Source organism: Alosa sapidissima, chromosome 10 (assembly GCF_018492685.1).
Source record: "Alosa sapidissima isolate fAloSap1 chromosome 10, fAloSap1.pri, whole genome shotgun sequence".
NCBI classification, from domain to species: Eukaryota; Metazoa; Chordata; class Actinopteri; order Clupeiformes; family Clupeidae; genus Alosa; species Alosa sapidissima.
In genome coordinates, this window is record NC_055966.1 from 27,910,844 (window position 1) to 27,922,564 (window position 11,721).

The 11,721-nt window shown below is 42.7% G+C and overlaps 1 protein-coding gene across 1 annotated transcript; it reads left to right on the forward strand.

Moving 5' to 3' along the window:
- Positions 1 to 2,123: 2,123 nt before the first annotated feature.
- On the forward strand, positions 2,124 to 6,569 carry irx1a (iroquois homeobox 1a). The gene is made up of 4 exons (XM_042107148.1): positions 2,124 to 2,620; positions 3,897 to 4,908; positions 5,241 to 5,310; positions 6,203 to 6,569. Exons 1-4 carry the CDS (start codon positions 2,375 to 2,377, stop codon positions 6,258 to 6,260), a joined length of 1,386 nt encoding a protein of 461 aa, XP_041963082.1. The 5' UTR covers positions 2,124 to 2,374; the 3' UTR covers positions 6,261 to 6,569.
- The last annotated feature ends 5,152 nt before the right edge of the window (positions 6,570 to 11,721 follow it).

Consider the following 11,721-nt stretch of genomic DNA (forward strand, 5'->3'; position numbering starts at 1 on the left):
AACAGGCCCCCATAAATCTGTTAAGATGCGAGTGGATTTTATTGCCTAAATTGAATGTGTCTTAACATGGTAGGTGATAAACTTTAACTGAGCAAATGTGTCCTTGCTAGTAGCCTAACTCAAAAATAATAAATGTTTAAAAGGAAACAGGCTAAATGACAATGTCACCCCTCCAGCATTTTTCATTTGAAAGTTGGAATGGTGTAGCCTAGGCCTATGTGTAGCAGCCTACATATATAGTTTTTTTTTTTTTGTCTTTAAAAGGTTTTGCGAATTCCTTCGGTTTTAATGTGTCTTCCTTCAACGTCTCTGTCAGGGCTTTTTGTGGATATTTTCAGGGTGCTATCTCAGCCATCGGCAGGCCGGCACATTTCCAGCGGGTTATCACAATTGCCATTCCCGCCCTGCTCTGATGTGTTCCTCTGATTGCCATCTCTGCCCTCAGATATTTTGAACAGATCCTCGCCTTGCAATATCCACTCGCAGCCATCTGGAGCAGATCACAATCACAGACTTCATCTTCAGCCGTTAAGTATTAAATCTACAATATCCTTTAAACGGCCAGAACTTAGAATCGCCTGATTTCAGACCCCCACACGAGTCAGTCCTTTTTCACTTTAAAGGGCAAGTGGTCAGGACAAGGGAACAGACTGGTGTGTTGTGTGTGTGTGTGTGTGTGTGTGTGCGTGTGTTTGGGGGGGGGGGGGGGGGGGGGGGGGTACTACAAAGTGCTGTTGGGTGTGTTGGGTATTGTGCAGCTCTCCTTCCTCCAAACTAAAAACTATCTACTCGAAAGAGGTTCAGGATCCTGCCTGTTAAGCATCAGCTTTCATCAACTGATTTTTACTCAATAGCCAACGCAGTATATATATATATATATATATATATATATATATATATATATATATATATAACTCGATATTGAACTCATTGTTTATCTCGTTCCCAACGACAGGTGTTTTACGTTAAGCCTCTTTCAATTTAACAGCGGGAGAGCACACGCGCCGTATTTGTGATGATTAAAAGATATGATGGAATTAGCTAAGATCATTGTTTTGCAACTGCTCGACCACATGGCTGTGAAATCAAAACGTTAACAGTCAGACCGCAGTTAGAGAGATAAGTCTCCTCTCTTACGTTTGTGGCTTTGCCATTTTTCCAACTGTGCCTCTGCTCTATTTAAAGCGCTGCTCTCGGCATTTCGTATCACGCATCATCTCTTTTAGGAGTTAACAATGGAACTTATATACAAAGCCCCCCTTCTGTGTCTGTTTCTCTCTCTCCATCTCACCCTTGTCCCTCTCTTTTGCTCCCTCTCTCGGTGTGTGTGTGTGTGTGTGTGTGTGTGTGAGACATCTTTCTTGAATAAGAAGAATGCGGGAGTCAGACGTAATTGTGTGTTCTTTGCAATCACATTGAAATCGCTAAAATGTCACTATAACTGCCAAGTCATCAGAAGTTTCTGTCTGGTTGTAAAACTTTAATAGACTTACAAGGATTAGGTTTGGTTGATTATTGAATGCAAAACATGAAAAAGCCAAACAAAAAACTACTGTAAAAGAAGAAAAAAATAAATCTCTTTGCAATAACAGTTTGACAAAAAAGTAGATGACCGTTAAACCGCATATGTAGGCAAATATATAACTTTTACATCTCTGCCTATTGTTTAATGTAAAACAAAACAAGTATTTTCACTGCTGAGAAATAATTCGGATGCAGGCTATATGGTCATGGCATTTGACAGAACGAGCATGCTTGTGTGCCAACTCACGGTGTTGATAATGCTGATAAAAACCTCATGGAAATATAAACATTCTATTGATACCGTTGAGGAAAATGCTAAATCCCAAAACATGGATGAACTTCCACCGTTAATAACAATTTGGATCAATGCGAGGTAAATTCCGTGTAGCTATCGAGTTTATTTTGCCGGTGTTGGGCAGCTGTAAAATCGTGTAGACAGGCTGTCACAGAGCAGAAAGACTCCGCTGAATGGATTCTAATGCTAAACATTTAGCATACAATACTGAAGCACGGGAGAGCGCGCGCAGCCAATACTCTGTGCACATGGGCGCGCTAGGAGGAGCCTGCAGCTCAAGCGGAATGCCAATCAAAGCATCAACTTCACATTGTATCTGAGAGATCAGCCCGGGACCTAGGGGCAGACACATCAGTTGGAGCTCAATAGTTGATCTGATCACATCCAAGGGACTTGCTGCAAGACGAGAAGCTGAGATTTGAAGCCGCGCAAAGAAAGAGCTCGGTCGCTTCGCTCCTTCCGTGTTCAGGCACTTTTTAACTTTTGACTTCTTTTCCTTCGCCTTTTTTGTGGAGTCTTGATTTTGTTCGTTTCGGGCACGGCGTGGCCAAGGAGATGTCTTTCCCCCAGCTGGGCTACCCACAGTATTTAAGTGCCTCCCAAGCGGTGTATGGCGGGGACAGGCCGGGAGTTTTGACTCCATCCAGCCGCGGAGGCAGCGCTGAGATCGGGAACAGCCCTTCGGCGGCTGCAGCTGCGGTCAGCTCGGTGCTGGGCATGTATGCCAACCCGTACTCAGCCCAGCATTACAGCGCTTTCCTGCCCTACACTAGCGCGGACCTGGCGCTCTTTTCGCAAATGGTAAGGATATTGTGCATTTTATTATTATGTTGTGCATTTTTTAATAAATATAATTTTAAGCGTCAAGTAAAACCTCCGTCTTGAGCATGACTTTGTATTTTTGCATATGGGTTGCCCAATAACGTAGCTCTGCAACAAGAAAGTTGATCATTTGGATTGGATTTAACGTTACAAATTAATTAAAAAAAAACGAAGATTATTGCGTAAACTGATTGTTTTGCACGATTTAGAGGAGAGCTTCATATTTCAAAATACATCCAAAAATAAACGGCTGAGGGGTTACATTTGTTTTGCAGGCTGTTGTCAGATGCAATAGGTCACATGTTCGATGTGAGTTTGCGTAGAGCAGGGAAGTAGCCTACACTTTAGAAAAACATAAAAATGAAAAGAGACTACGGGGGTGCCAAGTGTTTAATAGTTACCCCATTTTGGTTATAAACAGCGCTGGAATAACAACAAAGGCAAAGACATATTTCGATAATTAATTTTGTCGACAGCCTAATAATTTTACAGGCCCTCCATACAGCCTGCATAAATTCAGTGAAATCTTATCGGCTTATTTATTCAAGTTGTAGGCCTACTGTTTGTGAAAGGATAGTATTTCTTACTTTTATTTTTTGTAGCCTACTAGGCCTAATGTTTACCATTTTCGGTTGATCTTCAATGGGCCTACTCATGTAAACAAATACATTTTGTTGAATTTTACCTCAGTATTGAACGATTGTAAAGCGCTGTAATAGTTTGTTAAATAAAGATGTTGCTGGTGTTTTAGACCATGCATGTAGGCATTAGACCAACTAACTCCTTAAAATGAGCGCTGCATAATTTTTACATGCCCACCAAAGATAAATACATAGCTCAGTCCCAAAAATAGAATTATTCAACGTTGCAAAAATATAGACGATATTCAAGGCGTATTTTGTTCAGTGTATGAGTGCTTTATCTGTATGCTGGACATGATCACAGATTTGTTTGCGAGTTTTATCTAACTGTTTTTCCCCGAGTAAATTTACTCAAAATTCAAAATAATTAATGCTATGCTTATGGGATGTAATATCTGTCTGCTTTGAGACCTCTGGGGGTTTAAAGTAGGCTTAGTTTACTATGTAGCCCTATTAGCACCAAACAGGTTTTGCGTGCACTCTCAGACTTGACAGCCACTTCAGTGGGCTTTGTGGCCTATTAAAGTAAACTTTGATTGGTCGTGTAGAGACGTTTAAAAGCTTCATGTCCTCCACAATTTGAGACATTGACACTGTGTTTTCTCGGCACCTAGGGCTCACAGTATGACCTAAAAGACAGTCCTGGCGTACATCCCGCCAGCTTCGCTGCACACACGTCTCCGGCCTTCTACCCATACGGCCAGTTTCAGTACGGTGACCCAGCCCGGCCTAAGAACGCCACTCGGGAGAGCACCAGCACACTGAAGGCCTGGCTTAACGAGCACCGGAAGAACCCGTACCCCACCAAAGGCGAGAAGATCATGCTGGCCATCATCACCAAGATGACCCTCACGCAGGTGTCCACCTGGTTCGCCAACGCCAGGAGGAGGCTGAAGAAGGAGAACAAGGTGACGTGGGGGGCAAGGAGTAAAGAAGACGAAGATGGAAACATTTTTGGCAGTGACAACGAGGGTGACGCCGAGAAGCATGAGGACGAGGAGGAGATTGATCTGGAAAGCATAGATATCGATAAGATTGACGATAACGACGGAGATCAAAGCAACGAGGACGAAGAGGAAAAGGCAGAGGCCAGGGAGCGCGTGGACTTGGAGAACCTGGAGAAAAGGCGGGTTCTTGCGCTGCAAGCACACGAGGTTTTCGAGAAATCTAAAAACACTCTTTCTGTTGGAAAAGACTCATCTGACAGCAACAACAACACCAGGGTACTGTCTCCGGGTGAACCGGGCAGTTTTCCGCTTCCGGTGAACAATAAGCCTAAAATATGGTCCTTAGCAGAGACTGCCACAAGTCCTGACAGCTCTCAGAAACCTACGTCACCCTCTGGCCCTACCGGTCCCACAGCGGCCCAGCTCCAGCACCCGGCCTTCCTGTCGAGCCACGGACTTTACACATGCCAGATTGGGAAATTTCACAACTGGACAAATGGCGCTTTCCTGGGCCAGAACTCCCTGCTCAATGTCAGGTCTTTCCTGGGAGTAAATCAGCATCACCATAATCACCACAGTCACCAGTTCCACACGCAGCAGCCTTCTGCAGTGCTCCTGTCATCGGTAGCGTCGCTGAGCCGCGAAAGCAGTCCAGAGGATCTCAGTCCCAAACACTCAGGTACCCATCTCTCTAGGCCCTATTCGCCCAGGCTAATACATGGCACACCACCTGAAGTACCAGCTACAGCAACAGCTACCAAACGATATATAGCAACGCTACAGTCACTACTAATTGTCTCGCAATTATACTTGTATATATATATTTTTGAATTAATTTATTTATTTTAAATTGTAGGTCTTATAGACGTAGTTTAATTGTTGTCTTCCAGGGCCATGCAATATTTATCGTGTATTTTGTAATTCCGGTTGTCCATAAGTTTGAACAACAACGTTTAAGTCCACGCAGAAGAGAAAAGGATTTTATCTCATTACCACCACCTCTTATTTCAGATCGGGAAAATGTAGGAGCTGAATCGCCAACACAACCCTTGAAGTCATCATTCCGACCAATCCATGAAAGGTAGGCCCACTACTGAAAAAGGCTATTGCAAATTAAATATTGCAACAATTATGCCACTAGCATTTCGGCTAAAAGAAACATTGCATTATTATTATTATTATTATTATTATTATTATTATCATCATCATCATCATCATCATTACTGTTGTTGTTGTTGGTGATGTGCAGCTTTATACAGGTCAAAGAAATTACGTTAGTTTTTATATACTAGCCTACTGTGGTTTTATGATCTATTTGTAGGGGTTATACAAATATTTATTATACATTTCTACAGTGCTGAATCATTATTTATATTTAACTGAAATATAGAGCAGCCCTCCTACTTCATGTCTTACTCCTACATCAGTGGTTTTCGCATGGCTGACAACATTAGCTGAGGGGAAATATGCGGTTGAATAAAAGACTTTCAGCTCTCCCGGTGACAAAAGGCCTGCGCCCCCCTACTCCCCCTTCTTCTCCCGGGAGAGTCACTACTTATCCGGCAGCCCCTAAAGACCCCGGGGAACGGCCGCCCCCAGAGCCGTCCGGCTGGGAAACGCTTCCCAGCTTTCAAGTGCCACCGTTTACCTCAAACCTCTGCCCAGCAGTAGCAGTCAGTGAAAGACTGATTTTATCATGCCCCACTACGGCTCTTCTGAGACCCATCTTGACACATTATTTGAGGAAATGGGTTCTGTGACAAATGGCCAATTTTGGCGCAAAAGGCAAATTGCATTAGGCAGAACAGAGAGCTGTAGTAAATGCGAGTGTGACATCACTAGGAGCAGACGTTGACAGTTTTATATTAGCACAGATAGGTTTTATTTTGTTGTCGGGGCTTGATAAAGGCTTCCTGCTGAAAGGTTTTGTTCAAAAGTTGCGTTTATTTAAAATTGCCTTCTGTATCCCACAGCCCCAGAAATCAACAAGAGGCGACGCAACGAGTTCTGACAGCCCTGTCTTCCGCCTGATCCAGACCGCGTGTCTGAGAAGAGACTGTTTGCCTTCATGAGCGGACTCTAAAACATGCCCGTGCATCAGAACAAGAGAAAGAAAATAGAAAATCAAGGGAGTGCATCTTAAGGAGCCCGAGGAAGGACTTGCTCTCTTACTGTACATAAAACCCCCGTGATATCCACCCTTTTCCTGGGGAGGTTTGGTAGGCTTTTTGTCTTTCCCGTGTTGGTGTCTTTCCCTTTGTAAATACAGTGATACAATGAATTTGTAAATAGAGCGTTGACGGAGTTTGTTCAGATCATATATTTTGTTTAATAAACTAAATGAAATTATACATAAATTTAAACAACATGTCTTTCTGTGTTACGTGACAAAAATGACAATAACAATATTTTTTTTAATTGCTATGAAGGGGAATTATTATTATTATTATTATTATTATTATTATTATTATTATTATTATTGTATTAATAATAATAAAATAATTAATATGATAATAGTTACCGTCCTAATACTGATATATTTACAAGCAGGTTTTGTAACAACAATTTTGCTGGTTGTCTGTGTTTACTATAAGCCACTGTCAGACCGTTACTTAAACGACAAAAAATAGCACTTCAATATTTAACAGGCTTTCATTTGTTGTTTTTAGGGGGGGAGTGTATTTGCCTATTTTGACAGGAGAAGCTGGAGTCGAGTGAACATTCAATAGTAGTGGTGTGTTCTTGCAGCCCACTGCCGCAGTGTCTGTCGGGGGCGCGCATTGTAGTGCTAATCACAGGCCAGATGGTTCCTGAGCGGGGAAAGGGACGCAGGCAGCTGGGCTGGTCATTAAGTAATAATGTGGGAACGCCCTGCCCAAACAAAATCAAATGCTTCGAATCTAATCTGTCAGAAAGAAAAGTCGATTCGGCGATAAATTATTAATGTCTCAAAGAAACGGACATTGGAATGACAGTGCAGAGAAATTGTGGTGTTAAGAAGCAAGTTTGTGTGTGTGAGTGTGTATGTCCCAGCCCCGGCATGGGTTGTGCGTTATGGATTAGTGGAGATGACACTATAATGTAAACTTTTAAGAAAATGTCCTGGTGACTTGGCATGATGGTGTCAGTCTTCATTATGTTTAGCCAAACAATGACAGACCAAAAGTAGGCTAAGTATTAACACTAAAATTATACAATCCCTATCAATTTAAGCATATTATTATTATTATTATTATTATTATTATTATTATTATTGGTCTGTTGTTATTGTTATCATTATAAGAGCACAACTAGAATTGTCTTTACTTCCTTTCTAGTAATCGAAAATGTGTTTTAAATATTTAAACATTTGGAACACTGGGAAGCAAGAGCCTTGTGAGCACGAGTAGTGAATGTGAAAGATTGCAGCGACATCTATGGGTGGATGTGCTGGAGAACGGTGGATTTGTGAGCCTACAGCTCGGCTTGGTTTTCACATGGGCAGCAGGCTCCAGGCTGAGAGACTGTCAGTGTCTGGAACAGACGTTCTGGATTCAAAATGAATCTCTCTCTCTCTCTCCCTCTCTCTCTCAGTCGGTGAGAGATGGAGATGTCATTATTTAATTTCTTGGAATAATTAGCCGGCCAACCAAAAATCACAATCCAATAGTAATTCATAAATATTTCTGTCTAGAAAGGACGAAACGTGACGTTTCCTGCTGGAACTTTTTTGACAGGAAAAAATGGTCTAATTAGTCGGGCAAATAGGTAGGCCTATTTAACGTTGATGAGGATTTCCAAGAGACAAACATAGATTTCTATTGAAGGTAAATGTAAAAATGTATATTTTCATAGTAAACAAATATGACTGTGATAAATGAACTTTTCAATGGAGAGTTTAGTGGAGAGCTCTAAAATAGTGGTTGAGTGTGAAAGGAACATTTTTTTGGTATTATTTTAGTATTATCTAGGCCTGTGGACTGCAAAAAAAGCCATATTCCTTTATTCCGTAACATTCCATCTTGTGTCATTTGCGTTTATCTGCCACGCTGGCAAAAGTGCCGTTTTCAGTCCTCAAGCAGCCCCTCGTCATGCACTCCTTGTGGAACTGATTATTGTGGCCCAATATGTCTACATGATCTGCCCACGAGCCTTTCATGAATCACGCACCATAAACTTTCAATAGCCCTTTTGCCTGCCTAACCTCTTCTAAAACATCAACACGTGAAACAAAGATGTAGGCTACTTAAACAAACGATAACGGACCAGTAATAAAGCAACAGACTCCATTCCGTGTCAACCCGGCATTCGTACATTAAAACACAGACCATGCTGTGGGGGTAGGACGATGGGCTTTTAAAAGGAAGGCAGGTGCGCAAATTTCATTTTTCCCACGCGCCCTTGCTGTAATTTCTCCTTGTCATATCTTCTCACGAGCTTTTGTGGACGAAATTAAAGAACCTCCTGGTGTCGCGTTTATTTCTTTTGTCGGAGAGCAGCATGGGTTCCGCTCGGGCTATAGCTGGCGGACCTAATATTGTGATTCACTAATATATACAAAATTATTCATTTAGTAGAGGCCGTACAGTGAATTGTCTAATGAGTAATAAACAGGCCTCGAGCTCATAATTAGGCTGTCACTTCCAGCCTCTTTCCCACACCGCCGCAGGCCACGCGGGGCAGAGGATGAAAGGTCGAAGAGAATGAAAAAAGGACAAGAAAAGAACAGAGACGCCCGAGAGAGAGAGAGCAAAGAGAGAGAGAGAGAGAGAGAGAGAGAGATCAGGGAGAGCAACGAAGGCCAAATATCGCTCTAGAAAAAAAGATGTGCCTAAATAAAAAGGAGGGAAGAAGCAGCTTAATATGAGACTAAATGGACCTACTTAAAATAACAAGATGTAACCCACAAATTACTGCACACATTATTGTACTGTGTACTGTGGTAATAGCTAACAATAATTATAACGAATACAGTCAGGTGTTGCATTGTTAATTATTTAACCATTTAATAAAATGCAATCTTCGTAGACCACTAGTGGAGAATAAAACAGAAACAATAATGGGAGATAAACACAGGCTATTACCAGTGCGCAGGAGGAACGTTTAGTGACGCACGAGAAAGTTTTTTTTTTTCCATTTCAAACTATTTATTAGATAGCGAAAAATACTCAAGTCAATTTAAAACACAAAATTGCTTAAAAACGAAATCATTCAAATTTCCTGGATATTATTACACTTGTGTCATTGTGTGTAACCACAAAAGTCAGTAGCATGGCTTCAGAGACGGCACATGTGCATAATGCAGTTAAAACTGTAGATCTCTTTAGTTGGCCCTCAGTTGAGACAGAGCAGCAGCCCCCAGCAACAACAACCTTTTTCACCAGCCTGCTTGGATTTATCCATAGTTAGACGATCTGTCACAGAGAAACGAAGCAGTCCATTCGTTTAGCTGTTGACCTGGTGTGTGTGTGTGTGTGTGTGTGTGTGTGAGAGAGCATGAGAGAGAGACAGAGAGAGAAGGAAAAGAAAGTTACTCACTTTCTTGTCTTTTTTGGCACAAGCAAGGCATTCACACCCAGATAACACACACACAGCCTTACACTCACATACATATGCACACTGGAACATCTCTTCCTCAGTACCCATATCCTACACTCTTCAAAGATCCATGTTGTCTTTCTGTGTGTGTGTGTGTGTGTGTGTGTGTGTGTGTGTGTGTGTGTGTGTGTGTGTGTGTGTGTGTGCTCGCGTCTATGTGTGTGCGTGTGTGTGTGTGTGTGTGTGTGTGTGTGTGTGCGTGTGTGTGTGTGTGTGTGTGTGTGTGTGTGCGTGCGTGCGTGCGTATGTGTGCTGCCAGCATCTCTCCACCAGTAATCCATTTATCTAGCTCTGTGAATTCTGCGATGTGTAACCCACACAATGGTCACGGCCCAGCTGGGACCGACAAGGCTGGGGAGTCCAGTACTCACGCAGCCCCAAAACAATCGCTGAGCAGCAGCAGTCCAGCCCAGCCCTCCCAGCCTGACTGCTGCCCGCCGCAGTGTCTGTGCTGTGGAAGCGCCTCAGTGCTGACTGGTCCCTGACTCAGGGAACACACAGAGCAACGGAGCCACCCAGCACAGGGCTCCTTCAGCCTGACATTGTACCAAATATGGCCAGACTCATGGCTCATAGACAGCCAAGCACACAGCCACACATACTGAAAAAGATTATACTTACATACATACATGTATGCATGCACACGCACATGCACACGCACACGCTCGCACGCACGCACGCACGCACACACACACACACACACATACAAAACAAACATTTGAACATTTGATATTTGAACATTTGATATTTGCACATCGGCATATCCACACACAACAAACACACACACACACCCACACCCACACACACACACACACACACACACACATAGATTCACGAGCACCAAATACACCACCCGCAGTCACACACAGAGGGAGACAGAGACAAAGACACAGACAGACACACACACACACACACACACACACACACACACACACACACACACACACACAAACAGAGACATATTTTTCTTCTCGACAGACATATTTTGGGGTTTGGAAGCTGGCTTGACTCTCCAGTGGGGTCCATCCATGCTTAGATAGTACGGAGCTGGAGCCTGTCGCTGCCTGCAGTTAAATGGCCATGTGGAGCGCCTGGTTGCCGTGGCGCCCGTGCCAAACATAGGGTCCTAATTACCCCGTGTACTTACTGTTACAGTATACAGCGCTAAACTATGCGCTTATTACCATAGCAACTCCAAGAGACCATCTTGCGGTTTGAATAGTTCTTCTGAAACTACAATTATGTCTGGAACCCAGGCTTGTGACAGATCTGTCTGTGCACACATTGCAGTCAAATACTGTGATAGTATAACAGAGCTTGCTGAAACAGTAGCGTAGTTTCCTTTTTGAAAAGAGGTCCAATTAATGTTCTCTGCATAGCTTGTGGAGAGAGTTCTCTTCTGAGTGCTCAAACTATATTTAGTGATCCTCCCAATGGATCAAGTGTTTATTCTGTGAGTATGTGTGTTTGTCTTAGCTTGCGGACGTGTGTGTCTGTGTGTGTGTGCATGCGTGCGTGCGTGTGTGTGTGTGTGTGTGTTGTGCAAGAAAAAGAGAGTAGAGGCTATGCTGCTGTCTCCATCTTGAAACTTGCTCATGGTGGCTAGTGTTGGGGAGAAGGCGTCTATATGCTGAGTGTTCTCTACACAGTGCTGTACAAAAGCTTTAGACATTTGTTTCACATAACATTTGTCATGGGCAGTTATTTTGTTTAATTATGAGCATTTGGGTGTTGATAGCAATTCTCTTTTCTGAAAACAGTAAAGTATTCAAGTGAGACATTTGCATGCAGTTACAGTAGAGGTCAAAGTAATAGAACTAACAAACCATAGTGTAGGTTGAAATTCATCTTAGAATGAGAAGAAACAAGTGTAACTTGATATTATATGTAGAGGCAGAAGCAATCAAATCCTTCA

Excerpts from the sequence above, each read along its gene's own strand:
- irx1a (XM_042107148.1), top strand. The coding sequence starts at position 2,375 with ATGTCTTTCCCCCAGCTGGGCTACCCACAGTATTTAAGTGCCTCCCAA. Across the intron at positions 4,909-5,240 it reads TCTCAGTCCCAAACACTCAG|ATCGGGAAAATGTAGGAGCT; the intron begins GTACCCATCTCT and ends CTCTTATTTCAG. Across the intron at positions 5,311-6,202 it reads TTCCGACCAATCCATGAAAG|CCCCAGAAATCAACAAGAGG; the intron begins GTAGGCCCACTA and ends TGTATCCCACAG.